Here is a 22,254-nt window from a genome sequence, read left to right as displayed (position 1 = left end):
AAACTCAACTCAACAGGTAGAGAAGACAAATATAAAATAGAGAACAGAGAAATAATGAATCATTAAAGCAGAATAAGCAGCCAGCTGTAACTGTTTAATTCTAATTAAATTCACTTATTTTACTGATGACTCTCTTGTTTGTGTTCAGAGTCTGTCAGGTTGGTGGGAGGAGACAGTCGCTGTGCAGGAACACTGGAGCTGAAACATGAAGGAGAATGGAGACCAGTGGATGGCCGCTCTCTCTGGACCCTGAAGGCAGCAGCAGCTGTCTGCAGAGAGTTAGACTGTGGTTCTGCTGTTTCTCTAGAACGGAGAGTGGAGTCCTCAGTCAGATCTGTGTGGAGGATCAGACCTGACTGTGTCTGGTCTGGATCTGCTCTGAGGGATTGTGCATCATCAGATTCCTCTTCCTCCATCCTGGATCTCACCTGTTCAGGTAATGGACGTAGTCACCTTGACGTCACCCATTGGTTTGTGGACTGCCCATTTGAATATGTGTAAAGTGTATGTTACTAACCTTCATAACATGAAAATATCATTATCTTGAAATAACAAGATAATGTCATGTAATAACATGATAAATATATTGTGCAAACCTGAATATATATTGTTATAACAATAAAGTTATAACTTAATAAACTCCAGATCAAGTAAAATATGAGTCTTGCCATATAATGCGTGTCCTCCTAACTTTGTCTCTGGATATCCAGGAGTGAAATGCTTTTACCAGCTCATATTTTAGACTGTTTTGAGAGGACAGTTCATACATTAATACTTACCTGGTCTGAGAAAGGAACGATGCAGATCTCTGCAGGTAATAAAATATAGTCCCACCTCTGCATATTGCATCCATAACTTTATCTCAGCACATATATTGGGCCATTAGATAGTGTGAGTTACATTCATTTAATAACAAGGTAAGATGATTTAGGGAAGATGCATATAAAATAAATAAAACTGCTACAGGAATCAAATGGTTTTATTATCAGCACATATTTGACTGACTTTGACAAAAAAAAAAACATCTGAGACTAATAAAACATTGATGAGTCGAAACTTTGATAAACTAAAGACAGCAGGTTATATATCACTATTGATGAAGAACACAAAGAGCGTTATATGGTTTTTAATTCAGACTTTACAGGAGAAATCACTGCTATGTAGTTTTTGCTGTGGTGCTCCTGCGAGGGGCAGCAGATCTCTGCAGGCATAACTCAGCAAACACCGGTAGCCAGTGTCTGACAGCAGTGTAAGGTCGTCACCAACCAGCCATAAAAAGCTGAGTAAAATGAAGATGGCCTTGTAGTTCCGGCTCATGTTTGGTCAGCCAAGTGTGGAACTTAACATAGAACATTTAACAGAACACGAAGACACAAGTTGGATGTAACACGACGCAGAAATAACCAGTCAGACGGAGTTCAGTGTGTTCTGTCGCAGCAGAGCATGCCCCATTTAGACCTGAGTCCTGCAAGGACACAATTGACCTCCAGGTGTGATCAGCTTTTAGCGTAGTTTAGGAGCTACAGATCATACAACTGTACTTTCATGTCACTATGTGTTCCTGCTACACAAAATGTGTAAAAGTCAGCAGGTCTGTGATGTTGTGTGGTTTGAAAACATTCACACTTGTTATTGTTCCAATGTTGGAGTTCTGCTCCATCCAGTTTGAATCACTGATTTGTTGTTTCATGAGATCTTTGTATTCTGTGTCTGGTGTCTTTTACCTCTCTGTTTCTCTTCTCTCTCCTCTCCAGACTCTGTCAGGCTGGTGAATGGGACCAGTCTGTGCTCAGGCAGACTGGAGCTGAAGTCTGACCAGTCTAACCAGAGCTGGTCCTCAGTGTGTGAAGCTGACTTTGACCAGCAGGATGCAGAGGTGGTCTGCAGGGAGCTTGGCTGTGGGGCTCCTTCAGTCCTCCAGGGGGCGCTCTATGGAGAAGGGGAGGCTCCAATGTGGACCAAAGAGTTCCAGTGTGGAGGAAATGAGTCTGCTCTCCTGGACTGTAGAAGCTCAGGCTCAGATAGAAACACCTCCTCACCTGGCAGAGCTGTTGGACTCACCTGCTCAGGTAGAAGAGGAGCTGCAGCTTTCATTTGGTTCATTTCTGTTCTCATCAAACTCACTTTATTCTTTTACTGATGACTCTCTTGTTTGTGTTCAGAGCCTGTCAGGTTGGTGGGAGGAGACAGTCGCTGTGCAGGAACACTGGAGCTGAAACATGGAGGAGACTGGAGACCAGTGTTTGACTATAACTCTGACTGGACCCTGAAGACAGCAGCAGCTGCCTGCAGAGACTTAGACTGTGGTTATGCTGTTTCTGTAGAATGGAGAAGGCAGTCCTCACGCAGACCTGTGTGGGAGATCATACCTGACTGTGTCCAGTCTGGATCTGCTCTGAGGGACTGTGCATCTTCATATTCCTCTCGGTCTATCCTGGATCTCACCTGTTCAGGTAAGCCTGTCAGTGACATCATCTATGACATCATGAATGAGAGAAATGTTTCCAGTGAGTTCCTTCCTCTGTCACAGTGACAGTCAGTGGTTTATAATCTATATATGTTATATTTCCATATTTGTCTTTGTTTATCCTGGATCTCACCTGTTCAGGTAAGCCAAGAGTTTCCCTCAGAGTATTGTAAACCCGGCTGCTAGCAGAGCTTTAGTGGACTCACATCCTCGTATCAGGGAGGAAGAAACTCATTTAGTGCAGATATTTGAAAGAAAAGAAACTGTCTAACATTATAATACAGTGAAACTGACTGCACGATTTGTGCAACACACACACACACACACACACACACACACACACACACACACACACACACACACAGTTCTTATTAATGCTCCTTAAACACATGAATACACACACACACACACATACACACACACACACACACACACACACACACAGTTCTTATTAATGCTCCTTAAACACATGAATACACACACACACACACACACACACACACACATTTCTTATTAAAGCTACCTAAACACATGAATACACACACATACACACACACACACACACACAGTTCTTATTAAAGCTCCCTAAACACATGAATACACACACACACACACACACACACAGAGTTCTTATTAAAGCTCCCTAAACACATGAATACACACACACACACACACACAGAGTTCTTATTAAAGCTCCCTAAACACATGAATACACACACACACACACACACAGAGTTCTTATTAAAGCTCCCTAAACATATGAATACACACACACACACACACACACAGAGTTCTTATTAAAGCTCCCTAAACACATGAATACACACACACACACACACACACATACTGGTTTATATGGTTTAGAAGAACATTTTCTCAAAACCTGTCCGGTGGTGGTTTAGCGGGACTACCCTTTCCCGAGGTCCTAGAGGTTTGGGAGTTAAACTAAAGCACTTCAAAAAATCTGAAAAAAATTCAGCTCACTTCAGAGTTCAGATACACCCTACACAACTCCATACACACCACCCTGATAGTATTGTGGTTTATGCAGACAACACGAATATGTGTCTTACAAGGTCATAACAAACATTATAAGGTCTTTAAAGGGCAATGATGTCACAATTTAAATGACCCCTCATTAACATAAATACACAAACCAGACAGCACACAACATTAACAGGACAGTCATTTTATTATCAATAAACTGCTCTTAAGTAAGAATACTGCCCATATATATATGTATATCGTATCAACATATCAAATAGTGAAATAAACATCACTGTGTGAAAATAAAAAAGTGTCAGAGCACTTAACAAAAACATACCTCACACATAGTCAGTCACTTTGTCAACAAAAACCAAACCCACAGGCAACTAGCAGCCTGCCACACAAGAGCCACAACTCCAAAAAAAAAAGCTTTATGCTAAAATATTCTCTTATTTATAACGACCCATGTTTAACAGGTGGCATTATTGAATATATTAGGGTATCAACATAACCATAACATACTGAACAACTGTGAACCCTGTGGATTTATAGCTTCTCTTTCTGTGACTGTCTCTTTGCAGCTATTCCTCTGTTTCTGACAAAGTCCCTTATATTTTGCACTGTTCTTTGTGCTAATGCAAGGCCTTCTACCAGCTTGCAATGACTACATTCATTTTTGGTGGCCAGTTTTCCTTTACAAATGTGACCTCTGAAATGCCGCATAACTGCAGCAACCTCAGGCTTAGACCACACTTTCTTTGGCACTCTTCTGGACTCATGGTCTTGACCAGCATCTTGTCCTAGAAGATATACAAAGTAAAAGAAAAAATATTACGCATACAAAACAATGTCTTGGCTGGTTGGATCAATCAAAAGCAAAGTTCAACTAATAAACAGATTCCTGTTTACTTGTTTCTGTGATGAGCGTTCTTGAATACTTAATTTTCAGTTCATGTTCACATTTTTACAAAGTGCTGTGCCACATGTCAGAAAGGTAAGTATAGCTTTAAAAGTAATGCATCAATAGTAAATACAAGGAACAGTAAACACAGATTGGTACGGCTGCACACAGGTAGGTTGTACCTTTGAGAAATTACCCCAGATTTAGGCTGTAGATTTAGGCCATCTCAGTCTCTTCTGTCTGTATAATCCCAGACTGACTGAATGATGCTTTATAACTCTGGCTGTTTGTTTGAGGTTGCTGTCTTGCAACAGAGTAAATTTGGGAATCATCAGACACCTCTCTGATGGTAGTGAGTGAGGAATAAGAATCTAGACGTCTGAAGTGCCAAAATGTTTTGCACCATAGTTTCAATTATTTGACATTTCATGTTTAGGATCATTTTGTAGAGAAGTGGTGCTGTTTGCTGATGCCTATTATCAGATTAAATCTAACATTAATTTTCAACGAAGGTGCAGAGAGACAGGAAACAGTCTTGACATGCAATAAAGGATATACAGGTTATGTGGTATTACAATTTTCTGAATTGCTATTCTGCGAACTAAATGCTCAGTGGTCTGAACCCATTTAGTGAATTGATCACTCTTTTGGCTAAACCATTAACAATTTTCACCTGTTAAACTTACAATTTGCAGATCTCATTTACCCTTTTTGCAAAACTCAAGACACATTTTCACTCACCAAAACACAAATTGCTTTGTGATGCACTTGTGATGCATGATGATTAGCCACAGGTGGCAGAAGTAACAGTTTTTCACAAATGCTATGACATTTCTTGAAACTTTCCACCCTTTTCTCAAAACAGTAAACACAAAATCTAATTTTCAAACTACATTCACAAAACCTGTGATCCTTCTTTTGGAAAATCAATCAAACGCCTCAAAACAGTTTCATCTGTGCTCAAAATCAAACAATGTTTTCAGATCACACACACACACACACACACACACACCAGTCAGAATTGCAACACTACTGAGCATTCAACACTTCAGAAAATGGAAAACAGTGTTCAGGACATGTAGCTCCAGAAAAAAAGGCTACTGTTATAATACAGTAAATGCATTTTGTGTTTTCCAATAACTCCAGTATTCATAACTCCATACCATGGTTTAGATATTTAATTGTAGATATTGCGTACTGCAAGTACTGCAAGAATTACAGTATTGACTGTCTGTGGATTCAGCACTTGCAAAAGGACGAAGAACAAAGACAAAATCATGCACATTACATTACACTGTATATGTGACTGCAAAATCAAAGTCAACAAGTGATTCATTCAGCCTCAGCATCACGTCTTAGTGCTGGGTCAGGCCAGAGGGCTTCCTCTGCATCACAGACAGCAGGGAAGATCACCCTGGTGGGCCTAATCTAGCCTTGATAAGAAGATTTTCCCATCTATAGGGTTTTTGGTCATATACCTTCCACCAAAAGAAAAACTCCATTCTGTTGGATTAAGGAAAAGGGAGTATGGTGGAAGGCCAACATTTATGAATTGCTGGTTGATGTTGAACCACTCTGGTATCACCCTTCAACACACCATGCCTCTTATGCACTCTGAACTGGCTTATATTGGTCATCACATCAATGAGCAACAAGTGTGAGTTTTTAGTGGTTGTGTATAAGCTATAATATCTGTGCTGAAGACTCTTCACACCGTAATGCTGTGATGCAACCAATACAGTGTAAGCCAGTTCCGAGTGCACAGGTGGCATGGGTGAGTTGAAGGGTAACACCAGAGTGGTTCAACATCAACCAGCAAATCATAAATGTTTGCCTTCCACCACACTCCCCTTTCCTGACAGAACTCTTCCTAATAGAAGAGTTTTTCTCCGCATGGTGGTGGAAGGTATATGACTAAAACCCTATAGAAGGGAGAATCTCCTACAGGTCATGGGATTGTCCTGTGGTGACACAGGTGTAGAGTCTCACCAAGACTGGATCTGGCACACCAGAGGGTTTTTGTAATGTAGATGAAGTCCTCTGGCCTGACCCAGCACAAAGACATGATAGTGAAGCTGAATGAATCACTTGTTGACTATGATTTTGCAGTTACATTTTCAGCATAATGTAATGTGCTTTTCAGTTAGATTTTGTGTTTGTTCTTTTGCCTTTTGCACTGAATCATATACAATATCAAAACTGTGTTACTGAGTTGTGAATATTTTTTTTGAAAACACAAAATGCATCTACTTTATTATATACAATAACATTTTTTTCTGGAGCTGCATGTCTTGAACACTGTTTTCCATTTTCTGATGCGAGTTTAATGAATGCTCAGTAATGTTTGTGACATTGTTTGACTCCGCAAGAAGGCTTATGGTAGACGTTTTGTGAATGCAGTATGTAAATCGGGTTTTGTGTTAACAGTTTTGAGAGAAGGGTGGGAGGTTTCAAGAAATCTTAGCAATTGTAAAAAAAAACTAACTGTATATACACATCATACGTAAATGCAACATAGTTTTTAAGTCCTTTGTCCATAGTTTTTATTTTTCATTGTGATATTCTTTTTATACTTTGTGTCTTTTTGTATTGTCTTTTTTTGGATTTTATATCTTAAATGTCTTTTTATATGTTGTGTAAAGATGTGTTACAATCAAACTTACTTTCAGAGAGAGGGGCAGTCTCATTCACTGTGGACGTCACTGATGACACTGCTTCTGCAATACACATTATTTGTCAAAAGTTTTCTTATGGAAAAAAACACATTTGATCAAAAACAACTGTAAAAGTAACTGAAGAAGTAACTTACCTAAATCTGCAGCATCATGGACCTGCTCCGTAGCTGTAGAGTCGGTTGCAGCATCCACAGCCTCACTAGTGTCACACTCTGTGAATTCTGTGCCACTGCCATCAGATTCACTGTCACTGTCTTTGGCCTCAGTGTCACTTAATGCGATTTCACCTAGGAGACGGTGTTAGTAAAAGTCTTATGAATAGCACAAAACTAATTAAAACAACAAACAAAGCAAAACTGGACTTGGACATGGAAATATTTTAAAGATGTATAGTAGTATCATTCAATGCCACAATTCTACAAATGGCACCATGGTGTAACATGATGAGATGCCAACTTAATGGCCATTGCTAACCTGATTGATTGGTCATTATCATGTGTTGACAAGACTAACTTAGCATTCAGAACCCCCCCACTAATATCAGTGCTAATTTCTGTACAAACCTTCTATTTCAATCTCATCCAGGGATTTTCCCTGCATGCTGGAAAGATGTCCTTTCTCCATTGATAAAAGCAGTTTAGAAATCTTGGCCAGCTGTGTTGTGGGAACTGGTAATCTGTAGAAGTCGCGGTGAACACGGATGTCGTGTCCCAGGAAATCTGCGACCTGATCAAGTTCATTGTTTTTCAAATTAAGGACCTGAGAGAGTGTTGCAACATGTTTCCTTAGTTGTGTCGACCTGAGATGCTCAGGGTGCTTTGCTCCACACTGGCTTGCATGAACACGCAAACAGTCCTGCCCTCTGTAATGGGTCATTGATTTAGGTCTTGCAAACAGGAAGATATTTGTGGCACAAACACCACACTCAGTCCTTTGACTGGTCAGTAGTGAGAGAGCATCCACCATCCTTGGTGTTAGCAGAACTGCAACCTTTCTGCCCCTTTTCCCCATGATTTCGATTCGGCTGAAATAGTTGCAAAGCTTCTGTTCAGTCTTTGACAAACCCATGGCAACATCTTCATGGAGCTTTGTGTTGTCTCTTTCATGGAAACTTTTGAGGCGCATTTTTGAAACCTCCCCAGCTCGTCTTCGATTGAACACAATGATTTGTGCAAGTGTAACTTTTGCAAGTTGTGCATAGTTCTGAGTCGTGGCCTTCTCCTTTAAGTTGCAAAAGGCACTTTCTGCAGATTTCTCAAGGTACTGGTGAAGAATGCGAACATCCTCAGTGAAGGGTAAAGTTGATGGCTTGTTGTACTTTGCATCACTCAGTGTGTTCAAGGCACTGTGAGACACCATCTCAGACCACTTGGAGGAGTACAACTTCTTGAATGTGTCAGTGGACTTGATCAGTTCTTCATGTTCTGCCATGAGGGCCCTACAGTGGATAATGTCACAAACTTTGTGCAATGTGTGCCCCAATTTCAATGCAAGGCTTGGTGTTCCATATGAGTGTTTTTCTTCATCAAAACCAGAAACTTTCTTTACAGCTTGCACAACCCTCTGGAAGTTAGCAGGTTTAACAGCCTCCTCCAGGTTATGTACTGAGAAGTCTGTGCGCAGACATAACAACAAACGCCCCACTTCACGAAGCTTCTGTCGCATGTATTCATACTTTGTAGGGTCTTGTCCATGTCTGTTGTAGAGTGACTGGGCAAACTGAATAATAGAGAGGTCATTTCTCACAGCTGAGGCAACCTCATCCTGTTTCATGGCACTAAGGAGCTTCCAAACTCCAGCTGAGATCTGGTGACAAGATGCAGACTCTTGAGCGACAGCCAAACCCAGTACTTTGGTCCTCCCAGGTTCTTTTTCCAAATCTCCATCTTCTGGCTTGCAGGGGCATCTGCGGGCATGTCTCCAAAGCTCTTTCCGGAGGTACATCCCTTGACAGTACATACAGTGAACAAACTTTCCTGCCACTGCTTTAGCCTTTGGTTTTCTCTTTACTTTCAGCGGGCCTGTTCCACCTTGTAAAACAGCAGTATTATGTCTAAAGTTTCCCTTATTCCTCATTTTTTCTAACATTATTTTACGCTCCTTTGAGTGGTAAGGCAGGGAAAAAACATGTACAACTTCTGCATGTGTAGTGTGTGTCTTCAAGTGGCGAGAAATTTTGCTTTGTGGTTGACCACAAATGTAACAGTAATTTTTAGTACTCATAGTCAAATGTGTTGATTCTTGGTTGTGAGGCTCTGCTTGATCATCTAGCTTTTTCTTCTTCTTCTTTGGCAAGGTTTTCATAGAATTTGCAGAGCCTGATGTTTCTTTAAGGGGCATTTGACCTTTTGATGTACTGGGCACAACTGGGATGCCTGTGTCTGACCCATAAGATGTCCCAGCATCAGGTATTACTGGTTTTACCTGAATCTGTCCACCGTTAGACCGAATAGGCATGAAAGGTATACTTGTGTCTGAATCTTCATCATCATCATCATCTTGAAACTCTGAGTCTGGTACGTAATCCACATCAGAATGATCCTGATCATCATCAGATATTGGATCCACATTGGAATGTGGTATGCTATCCTCATCTGACAGCAGTTCATCCTCTGAACATTTTGAAAGCTGTTGCTCCTGAAATGGTGAGACAACACATTTTAGGTATGGACATTTTACATTTACTTAAAAAATTTAAGACAACCTCAGTCGATACTTACCTGTGATTGGTGGGGGAGGTTTTCATTTATAATTCGTCTGAAACAGGTTTTATGCCAGACACCTGAACAAACTGTAACACATTTTTAAATTATTAATTTAAACTTTGTCTGTTTACATTTTTCCTTTCTAAAAGTAATGATTTGGAATACACACAAACTGCATGACAAGCATGACACCCTCACAGATTTTGTCAGTGCCAGTGAAGCGAAATGAACTGCGTACCAAGGATGAGTGGTTAATTATACATTAGAATACACTACATATATCAGGTACATGATTAGGTACATCTGAATAAAACAAAAAGAAGAAGCGTTAATTCAACTTTCTGATCATTTGAAGCTTCAGTTTAACTCTGTTGTTGTTGTCTGTGTGATACAGATAAGTGTTTCTAGTATTTAGCCTACCATTAATGATGGAAAGAGAGAAGACAAAGAAATTAGAAACATCTCTTACATGACAAAATACAGCTAAGCAGCACCACAAACATCAGCTTCCAAAATGTTCAGAAAGTTCAATCAAAACATCCTAAAAGAGTATCAGCAAAAATATTATTACTATAATTAATTGCAGGACTGTTGTACTACACTGCATTAGTTTCAGATATACCTAATGTACTGCATACTGAGTCTGAATTCACCTACTGTCATTAGCCACACAAAGGACTCACCTTTGCACTTATAGCCAAGCCACTTTAAGGAGGCTACAGGTCCCACACACTGAAGGCATTTGTCCAAGGAGGATACTGTTGCGCACACAAGGCGGTGATTTTGACACTGTTGGCAGAAAATATTTTACATTCACATTTCAATGCTGAAAATGCTCAAAATTACAACAGTGTTGTATGTAAATTTGACTTATTTGTTAAGATCACAAAAAGGAAGTATTGCTCCGATAGGAATAGATCTTGTTCTACTTCCAATGTAATACTTTGATCAGACATAACCAACTTAACATTCTCATGAAAGCAAAAAACAGATCAGGTGCAGGTTGTTCAAGTATTTTTAAAAAACAAAATGATGACACGGAAGGAAGGACCTTGTTAACTGTATGGACCTCCTAAGTCATATTAGAGCGGATCACTGCTTTATACACACACACACAGAATCAGACATTATACTGACCTACACTTTCATATCATGGCCCTTACATACCATTGTCCATATAAATCATATCACAGTCAGGTGACTGCACACACACATACACACCCGACTGATCAAGCATGTTGCTGAAGTCTGCCACAAGTATCATCAATAAGAAATGCATTAAATTGTATTTACCTTTCCATGCCCGCTGAGTGGACCAGGACCTGGACTTGTCTGAATCTGGTCTTCACCTATCTGGATCCGACTGCTCTCAGCCAATGGCTATAGCAGATAAAACATATAGAAAAGAGGCATTAAAAACACAGGCCCTGAGAATGTACCACTCAAGAAGATATGTTAGGTCTGAATAAATAGGACAATCCCATATTTCATAAAAATATTGTGAAGAAAGCTAATGAAGATATACCTCTTCAAAATCTTCAGTTAGGGGTGTCAAAATTGTAGTCTCAGAATTTTCCTGAGGTATTTCCTCATCAGGATTCTACAAAAAGAAGAAAATATGGCATTAAAATACCTTTAAGACAGGTTTTTAGATGTATAAATTCACGTAAAAGAGGCATCAAGACTGTGTCTCATTAGTGTTTTGTGGGAAGAAACATCTACTTGAACTGTTTTAGTAACTTGGAAGGCCAAATGACTACAGTCTGTAGACTAGTCCATGACTATAAAAACAATAATCTTCCAAATTAGTATATGATTCCTTCCTCCATGCTAGAACTTTGGCTTTACGAGTGACTCCGTGCCTTTATAGTTCCTAAATTTGTATCAATGAGTTTTGAGTAAGATCTTGTTCTACTTCCCATTTATGACTCACAACCCAGTTCCCTTCGATCAGACATAACCAACTTAACATTCTCATTAAAGCAACAAACAGATCAGGTGCAGGTTGTTCAAGTATTTTTAAAAAACAAAATGATGACACGGAAGGAAGGACCTTGTTAACTGTATGGACCTCCTAAGTCATATTAGAGCGGATCACTGCTTTATACACACACACACAGAATCAGACATTATACTCACCTACACTTTCATATCATGGCCCTTACATACCATTGTCCATATAAATCATATCAAAGTCAGGTGACTGCACACACACATACACACCCGACTGATCAAGCATGTTGCTGAAGTCTGCCACAAGTATCATCAATAAGAAATGCATTAAATTGTATTTACCTTTCCATGCCCGCTGAGTGGACCAGGACCTGGACTTGTCTGAATCTGGTCTTCACCTATCTGGATCCGACTGCTCTCAGCCATTAGCTATAGCAGATAAAACATATAGAAAAGAGGCATTAAAAACACAGGCCCTGAGAATGTACCACTCAAGAAGATATGTTAGGTCTGAATAAAGAATGAGAGGGAAGCTTTGGTTTGATCGTCACTGGATAATATTCTAAGACAGAATGAAAGATATCAATGACAATTTATTCTTAATGAAGATATACCTCTTCAAAATCTTCAGATGAGGATGCCAAAATTGTAGTCTCAGAATTTTCCTGAGGTATTTCCTCATTAGGATTCTACAAAAAGAAGAAAATATGGCATTAAAATACCTTTAAGACAGGTTTTTAGATGTATAAAATAATGTAAAAGAGGCATCAAGACTGTGTCTCATTAGTGTTTTGTGGGAAGAAACATCTACTTGAACTGTTTTAGTAACTTGGAAGGCCAAATGACTACAGTCTGTAGACTAGTCCATGACTATAAAAACAATAATCTTCCAAATTAGTATATGATTCCTTCCTCCATGCTAGAACTTTGGCTTTACGAGTGACTCCGTGCCTTTATAGTTCCTAAATTTGTATCAATGAGTTTTGAGTAAGATCTTGTTCTACTTCCCATTTATGACTCACAACCCAGTTCCCTTCGATCAGACATAACCAACTTAACATTCTCATTAAAGCAACAAACAGATCAGATGCAGGTTGTTCAAGTATTTTTAAAAAACAAAATGATGACACGGAAGGAAGGACCTTGTTAACTGTATGGACCTCCTAAGTCATATTAGAGCGGATCACTGCTTTATACACACACACACAGAATCAGACATTATACTCACCTACACTTTCATATCATGGCCCTTACATACCATTGTCCATATAAATCATATCAAAGTCAGGTGACTGCACACACACATACACACCCGACTGATCAAGCATGTTGCTGAAGTCTGCCACAAGTATCATCAATTAGAAATGCATTAAATTGTATTTACCTTTCCATGCCCGCTGAGTGGACCAGGACCTGGACTTGTCTGAATCTGGTCTTCACCTATCTGGATCCGACTGCTCTCAGCCATTAGCTATAGCAGATAAAGCATATGGAAAAGAGGCATTAAAAACACAGGCCCTGAGAATGTACCACTCAAGAAGATATGTTAGGTCTGAATAAATAGGACAATTTTTTATTTCATAAAAATATTGTGAAGAAAGCTAATGAAGATATACCTCTTCAAAATCTTCAGTTAGGGGTGTCAAAATTGTAGTCTCAGAATTTTCCTGAGGTATTTCCTCATCAGGATTCTACAAAAAGAAGAAAATATGGCATTAAAATACCTTTAAGACAGGTTTTTAGATGTAAAAATTCACGTAAAAGAGGCATCAAGACTGTGTCTCATTAGTGTTTTGTGGGAAGAAACATCTACTTGAACTGTTTTAGTAACTTGGAAGGCCAAATGACTACAGTCTGTAGACTAGTCCATGACTATAAAAACAATAATCTTCCAAATTAGTATATGATTCCTTCCTCCATGCTAGAACTTTGGCTTTACGAGTGACTCCGTGCCTTTATAGTTCCTAAATTTGTATCAATGAGTTTTGAGTAAGATCTTGTTCTACTTCCCATTTATGACTCACAACCCAGTTCCCTTCGATCAGACATAACCAACTTAACATTCTCATGAAAGCAAAAAACAGATCAGGTGCAGGTTGTTCAAGTATTTTTAAAAAACAAAATGATGACACGGAAGGAAGGACCTTGTTAACTGTATGGACCTCCTAAGTCATATTAGAGCGGATCACTGCTTTATACACACACACACAGAATCAGACATTATACTGACCTACACTTTCATATCATGGCCCTTACATACCATTGTCCATATAAATCATATCAAAGTCAGGTGACTGCACACACACATACACACCCGACTGATCAAGCATGTTGCTGAAGTCTGCCACAAGTATCATCAATAAGAAATGCATTAAATTGTATTTACCTTTCCATGCCCGCTGAGTGGACCAGGACCTGGACTTGTCTGAATCTGGTCTTCACCTATCTGGATCCGACTGCTCTCAGCCAATGGCTATAGCAGATAAAACATATAGAAAAGAGGCATTAAAAACACAGGCCCTGAGAATGTACCACTCAAGAAGATATGTTAGGTCTGAATAAATAGGACAATCCCATATTTCATAAAAATATTGTGAAGAAAGCTAATGAAGATATACCTCTTCAAAATCTTCAGTTAGGGGTGTCAAAATTGTAGTCTCAGAATTTTCCTGAGGTATTTCCTCATCAGGATTCTACAAAAAGAAGAAAATATGGCATTAAAATACCTTTAAGACAGGTTTTTAGATGTATAAATTCATGTAAAAGAGGCACCAAGACTGTGTCTCATTAGTGTTTTGTGGGAAGAAACATCTACTTGAACTGTTTTAGTAACTTGGAAGGCCAAATGACTACAGTCTGTAGACTAGTCCATGTGATGTCTCAATCAATTGTTAATCTACAGTATTGTTAACAAAGACACACCTCTTAAAAATCTTCAGCTGTGGATGACGAAATTGTGGCAACGTGATATCAAAGAGCTGAACCAACAGTCCCCATCCACTAGTAGCCATTATGGAACCCACCATGCACATTTCATTTCTGCTACCTGCATTTGGTAGTGTTGCAGTATTTGTACTGCATAAAAATCTAACTTACCTGATCAAAGCTTTTAACCAGTTGACCAGTTGATGCAGCCATAGATGCCTTTTTTCGCCTCCGACTAGTTGATGCCTTTTGAGTACCTGTAGTGGGCTCCGATATGGACACCTCATCCTGATGCCCCTCCATAGATGTTTCTTTAAGTGTCTGGAGATTTTAATGACAGATATCAGACTGATGAAATCAAGGAAATATAAATGTTCTAATACAATCATTGTCTTTCATGTGTGTATGTGGCAGTGTAGATGTATTTCACTACATCAACCATGAATTTGAATTACTGTATTTAATGCACTATAAATTATGTTACGGACAAAGCAAGATATAATATGTTTATGTATGGTAATTATTGTATGGTAAGAGGATGTCCTTTATGAGAACTATGAGTTTCACAAAGTATAATTTTGACCACCTTGCATCTCCATGGCCAGTCTGATTCACCATAATTATAGGTGATCTCCTCTCCTGGACTTATGTCACGTGTTGCAAACAAACACAGATGGGGCTTCCCTTCCACTGTCAAGTACTTCATCTTGGCATTGGGATTTAAATGGTCATCATTTACAAGCCTTCCAAGTGACCCATCCTCTTTTGCTGCGTCAACACTACAAAAGCAACGGAAACAAATGAGTCCAAATCGTTTGTAATTTGGCAATATAAATTTGCCTGACTTAGAACAACAATATATATCAACAATCAAGAATATATTCAGGAAACTAGTTTTTGGCTTATGACCATTGTATACATTCAGTGAAACCAAAAAAAAGTGTAGTTTAATTCTGATTAGAAAAAGCGATGACATAACACTTACCACCACAGTTTTCCATTAAAACGGAACTCAAACATGAACACCTTCAGGCTGTCATGGTAAAGTCTCTGTCTGCTCTCACATTCTTGCCTACTTATTAGTTCCCCTCTATATTCCAACAGAAAATCTCCTTTTTCAAATGGAGTGGAGGTGAAGATACCACGACCTAGTTAAAACACACATAACAAATAGACAAAAAGTAAGGTGAAATATTTAAACTTAAACCATGATTAACCAATTAGAGGATTCCACCTACCTTTAAAGGCACTGATGTATCTGATGTCAAGTCCCACTTTGTCCCTTCCAGCACTCGCATAAAATTTTGCATCGTCCGTGGGATTAATGCGTCTTCGCCTTTGCATGTTTTCCTGGCATGGAGGGCAAGCATAATGTTGTCTGACAGTATACAACATTTTCTACAATATGGGAACGTCTGACTAAACCAACTCCGGTTATCCCCTTACAGCTGACATATCCAAACTATTCCACAAAGGGCCATGTGGCTGCAGTTTTTGTTCCAACCAAGCAGCAGCACACCTGACTTTTTGATTGGTCACTCTGTGTGCTTTTGATCGGTTGGAACAAAAACCTGCAGCCACATGGCGCTTTGTGGAATATTTTGGACATACCTGCCTTACAGTCTTTATTTGGTTGTGCATTGTGTGATGGCCCCTTGAAATTGCATTTTGTGGTCTCTATGACTTCACATTTAAATTATGACATTAACATGAATAAGGGCTTGAGATTTTATCATTACAATGTGTGTTATCAGAGGGTTTTAAACTGTTCCATCATTATTTAATGAACAAAAGGCAACTAACTAGGCAAAGATCCCTCTTTAAACCAAAAAAAAAAAAGACTTAAAAAATAATCAACTAACCAATATAACAAGCATGAGACTGTGTTCATAACTCATACCTGCCCCAGTACTCAGGTAATTAAATTTACAGATTGACATTATCATTCCTTTTTAATCCCTTTAACTGCTTGTGTCACTGTTTTCTCTATAACACAACATCACTTAGGCTACAAAACTAACAGCTGCTGTGCACACATGATAGCTATATTAGCTGAATTACCCTATTACAATGCTAAATGCTAACGTTAAATAAAAAGAGCACATGTCTGTGTACAGATGCTACAGGTGCACATGTGCTAGCTACGTTAGCCGAATTAGCTTCTTACAACACAAAATGCAAAATCATCCACACCAAAAACACACATATTACTGTGTACAGAGGCTATTGCTCTCATCAAAACACTTACTCAAGCAAAAAAGCGACTGTATTTATCAATATCTTTGCTTACCTGTGCTTTTAATCCTCCGATCACGGCATCCTGCAGCTCTTTAAAAGGGGGCGTGTCGCGTTGACGGAGCTTGGAATGACGTCACGTAGCATGGGCGTAAAGCAGCCAATCACAACGCAGCCCGCCAAAATTCACCGTGTGTATCAGAAATGTGTAAAAAACTGCAATACCTCCCTGTCCGCATGGCGTGCTGGACTATACACTGGGATACACTCAAAGTCAGGTCAAACGGTTAAGACGGACTATCAAAATAAAAGAGAGGATATGTTATTTAGATGCTACTGAGTGAGAATACACTGTTTGATTTATACGGACTTTGGCATGGTCCGTATAATACCCTACTGTTCGCGTAATGTCGGCACGTGGTCAGGTGTATTGTCCGTCTATACCATATAAACACACACACACACACACACACAGAGTTCTTATTAAAGCTCCCTAAACATATGAATACACACACACACACAAACACACACACACACACACACACACACACACACACACAGTTCTTATTAAAGCTCCTTAAATCCTCATTCTCCAAACCCAAGAAGCTCTACTCCATCTTTACAAACCTCCTGGTCCCTCCAACCCCCCCTCCTACCTCCTCCCTCCTACCAACCCACTTTGTCAACCATTTCCTGAAGAAGATTGAGGACATACGCTCGTCATTTACCCATCCAGTCTCACAACCTGCCTCTCCTCCCTCCCCATCAGTGTCTCCCTCCCTCTCAGCATTCACTCCACTGTCTCCTCCTCAAATGCTCAGCCTTGTAACCTCTGCCCGTCCTACCACTTGTCAGCTGGATCCTATTCCCTCCCACCTGTTTCAGTCTATTGCTCCTGATCTCCTCCCGTTCCTCTCCCATCTTGTCAACACTTCCTTGACTACTGGCTGCTTTCCTAACTCTCTGAAGGAAGCAAGGGTGAATCCTCTCCTAAAGAGATCCACCCTCGACCCATCCTTAGTGGACAATTACAGACCCGTCTCTCTCCTGCCGTTCCTCTCCAAAACTCTGGAACGGGCTATCTTCAATCAGCTGTCCTCCTATCTGCATGGGAACAACCTCCTTGACCCTCACCAGTCTGGTTTCAAGAAGGGCCACTCAACAGAGACTGCCCTTCTCGCTGTGACTGAACAGCTTCACAAGGCGAAGGCGGCCTCTCTCTCATCTGTTGTGGTTCTACTGGACCTTTCTGCAGCTTTTGACACTGTGGATCACCAGATCCTCATCTCCACCCTTCACCACCTGGGAGTATCTGGCTCTGCCCTCTCTCTGCTCAAATCCTATCTCAAGGACCGCACCTTCCGCGTAACTTGGAGGGGTTCTGTTTCAGAACCCTGTCTACTCACCACCGGGGTCCCTCAAGGCTCGGTCCTTGGTCCGCTCCTCTTCTCGATTTACACCAACTCCCTTGGCTCCCTCATCCACTCGCATGGCTTCTCCTATCATAGCTATGCCGACGACACCCAGCTAATCTTCTCATTTCCCCAGTCTGAAACACGTGCAGCAGCACGTATCTCTGCATGTCTGGCCGACATCTCCCAGTGGATGTCCTCGCACCATCTCAAACTCAACCTGGGAAAGACTGAGCTACTTTACCTCCCAGGGAAGGGCTCTGACCTCTGACCTCCACATCACTGTCTAGAACACAGTGGTTGTCTCCACAGAAACCGCCAAAAACCTTGGCGTAACTCTTGACAACCAACTGTCCCTCTCAACAAACATCACCGCCACTACCAGATCTTGCAGATTCTTGCTGCATAACATCAGGAGAATCCGCCCGTTTCTCACCCAGAAGGCAGCCCAGGTCCTGGTCCAGGCACTGGTCATCTCACGCCTGGACTACTGCAACTCCCTCATGGCAGGTCTGCCTGCCAAAGCCATCCGACCTCTACAACTCATCCAGAATGCAGCTGCTCGATTGGTCTTCAATCTTCCCAAATTTTCACACACAACACCCCTCCTCCGCTCCCTCCACTGGCTACCAGTGGCTGCGCGGATACGCTTCAAGACTCTAGCTCTGGCGTACTCTGCTGCTAACGGTTCAGGTCCTACTTACATCCAGGACCTTGTCAAACTCTACACCCCTGCCCGTCCTCTCCGCTCTGCATCAGCCAAACAGCTGGCGACTCCCACCTTGCGTGGGTCAACTCGCCTCAAAACCACTTCCAGACTTTTCTCTGTCTTGGCTCCCAAATGGTGGAACGAGCTCCCCACCGACATCAGGACCTCAGACAGCCTGTACATCTTCCGCCGCAGGCTGAAGACCTATCTCTTCCAACAATACCTCGGTTAAGTCATGGTCACCTAACAGATATATATGTTTAAAAAAAAAAAAAAAAAAAAAATTCTTCTTCTTTTCTCTTCTTTTCTTCTTTAACATATAGCACTCCTTAGCAATGACAGTTAGCTCTTAAAGTTGTGTACTTACTCGATTCCTATGGTCTATGTCTAGTACCATCAGGTGAATGCACTTATTGTAAGTCGCTTTGGACAAAAGCGTCTGCTAAATGACATGTAATGTAATGACATGTAATGTTAAACACATGAATACACACACACACACACACACACACACACAGAGTTCTTATTAAAGCTCCCTAAACACATGAATACACACACACACACACAGTTCTTATTAAAGCTCCTTAAACACATGAATACACATACATACACACACACACACACACACACACACATTTCTTATTAAACCTCCTTAAACACATGAATACACACACACACACACACACACACACACCCATCCAGGACGTGAACCATCCTCTGACCTCACGACAGATGCAGCTGTAACAGAATTCAACCCAAGTCAGTGAGGTAACGTTGAGCTCGCTAGTATTAATGTGAACATTAACAGTTAGTTGACACTCGACTGATGAGAACGATAACGGTTCAAGTTAAAGCTAGCTAACAGTCAGCAGCAGACATTTGGATTCATGGCTACAGCTCAACGTTTTCCTCTACCTTACTAACTTTACTCCTCTTTATCTCCTTTAAACATAACAAGGCTGCAGTCAGATCTCTCCATCTCATTCTGTCATTGGCAACATGCTGCAGCTTTTCTCAGTACAGGTGCATCGTCTCCAGCAGCTCGTCCAACTCAGACGCAGCAGCTAGCAGGCTGTTTCTAACTCTTGGTGGCTCCGACCCCGCCCCTTATTTCAAGCAGTCATGCACACACACTGAATCTCCATCATGTTCCATATGCATAGAAATGAGACCACATGCTAGTTTTTACACACAAAAAAATGATTTTAATTTCATGTAGCTGCATTTAACATCAAAATTAAAAAGAACACGTAAACTATTGAATGAAAATGTTTGTTTGTTTTTATTTAGATCCCCATTAGCTTTTGCAAAGCAGCAGCTATTCTTCCTGGGGTCTATCATCATATTTCAATGTGACAAATACAATGTAGAAATACACAGAATGATAACAGACATGACATACATTATATGAATACATAACATGAAACAAAAAGAACACACAGACAATACGTAATTACATTTCACATAAAACATGATTGACATCACAAAACAAATACAAAACAACAGAAAACAACAGAAAAAGACAGCTGCATCAATTAAAGTTGATATTTAGATAATGACTTCTAAGTTGTTTCTTAAAGCTATATAGATTTAATTGAGTAATATGATAAGGGAGTGAGTTCCACTGTTGCATTGCCCTATATATATATATACATATATACATATATATATATATATATATATATATATGTATATACATATATATATATATATATATATATATATATATAACTGTACGTTGAATCATAGTCTTGGATCTTGGTATAAAGTGAAACAACCTCCAACATGCCTTGTTGAATATTTATGTGCCTCTGAACTGAAAGACACATTTCTATAAATAATAAGAGGTGATTTTCTTATTATGACATTCTTAATAAAAACCAACCACTCCTAGAAGTTTTACTACTTCTAGTTGCTTTATCACCGTTTTATTTATTGTGAGATTAAGCTTTGGTTTTGAACTTAAAGATCATTTAGTAAATAATAATAATACATTTGATTTGGAGGCGCCTTTCTTGGCACTCAAGGACACCGTACAAAGGATAGAAAAGAAACAGCAATAAAATACACAGAATTAATAACAACGCAATACAATATTGGGCAGGGTAAAAGTCATCAGATGGAATAAGCAGTTTTAAACGGATGTGTTTTGAGTTGTGATTTGAAATGGGGGAGTGAGTCAGTGTTCCTGAGTTGGGGTGGTAGTGAGTTCCAGAGGCTGAATGCTCTGCTCCCCATGGTGGTGAGACGGGCGGAGGGGACAGACAGGTGAATTAAGGAAGAGGATCTGAGGGAACGGGAGGGAGTGGGAACATGGAGGAGGTCGGACAGATATGGAGGGGCGAGGTTGTGGATAGCCTTGAAAGTTACCAGGAGGACTTTGTATTGAATGCGGAACTGAAGCGGGAGCCAGTGGAGCTGTTGGAGGACAGGGGTGATGTGGTGGATAGAGGCGGTTCTGGTGATGATGCGGGCAGCTGAATTCTGGACCAGTTGGAGCTTATGGAGTGATTTTTGAGGGAGGCCAAAGAGGAGAGAGTTGCAGTAATCCAGACGGGAAGTGGCGAGGCTGTGGACGAGGATGGCAGCAGTGTGGGGGGTAAGGGAGGGGCGGAGGAGATTGATGTTTCGTAGATGGAAGTAGGCAGACCGGGTAATGTTGTTGATGTGGGATTGAAAGGATAGTGTACTGTCCAGGATGACACCCAGACTCTTAACCTGGGGGGATGGTGAAACAGAGGAGTTGTCAATGATGAGGGAAAAGCTGTCGGTTTTAGATAGAGTTGATTTTGTGCCAATGAGGAGAACCTCTGTTTTATTACTGTTTAGTTTAAGGAAGTTTGAGGTGAACCAGGTTCTTATTTGTACCGATTATTTTACAATTTGTTTTAGACACAAGATCAGTTTATTGTTATTGATCCAGTCCACCACCTGAGTCATCTCACTGGCTAAATTCACATTTAAATCATCAACTGTTGCTGCTGATAAATATTAAATTATTTTGGGCAACGTAAGACTGAATCTGTTCATGTACAATTTCCTCCATTATTTTACTTAGAATCGTCACTAGGCTAATGGGTCAACTGTTGGTCTCAGACAACGGTAGTCTATTATTTTTTGGTATAGGCACTTCTTTGGATATTTTCCATGATTGTGACACTTGTTTTCCTTGAAGCAGTGATTAATAATTTGTGTCACCGTAGGTGCAATTAGTGCAGTAATATGTTTGAGGAGTTTACCATCAAAGTCATCAACTCCTGGAGATTTATCCTCGCATGTCATCAG

General features: G+C 40.3%; 1 protein-coding gene and 1 pseudogene across 1 annotated transcript; one reads left to right on the top strand and one right to left on the bottom strand.

Annotated features, from left to right (window-relative positions):
* The first annotated feature begins 1,762 nt into the window (after positions 1-1,762).
* The window catches only part of LOC131967728 (antigen WC1.1-like), a 291,010-nt pseudogene continuing 270,518 nt past the window's right edge, over positions 1,763-22,254 (top strand).
* Positions 3,641-17,237, bottom strand: LOC131967737 (uncharacterized). Its single transcript, XM_059328677.1, has 19 exons — positions 16,904-17,237; positions 15,852-15,963; positions 15,599-15,761; positions 15,200-15,392; positions 14,785-14,934; positions 14,307-14,381; positions 14,075-14,161; positions 13,305-13,379; positions 13,073-13,159; positions 12,303-12,377; positions 12,031-12,117; positions 11,261-11,335; positions 11,029-11,115; positions 10,419-10,524; positions 9,751-9,821; positions 7,594-9,667; positions 7,165-7,317; positions 7,019-7,072; positions 3,641-4,254 (listed from the first exon to the last, which is right to left on the bottom strand). The coding sequence occupies exons 2-19, from the start codon at positions 15,955-15,957 to the stop codon at positions 4,001-4,003; spliced, it is 3,972 nt and encodes a 1,323-aa protein (XP_059184660.1). The 5' UTR covers positions 15,958-15,963; positions 16,904-17,237; the 3' UTR covers positions 3,641-4,000.

Source organism: Centropristis striata, unplaced genomic scaffold (genome assembly GCF_030273125.1).
Source record: "Centropristis striata isolate RG_2023a ecotype Rhode Island unplaced genomic scaffold, C.striata_1.0 Scaffold_25, whole genome shotgun sequence".
Lineage (NCBI taxonomy): Eukaryota > Metazoa > Chordata > Actinopteri > Perciformes > Serranidae > Centropristis > Centropristis striata.
Note: the sequence above shows the minus strand (reverse complement) of the source record. Positions and strands in the feature narration are given on the sequence as shown.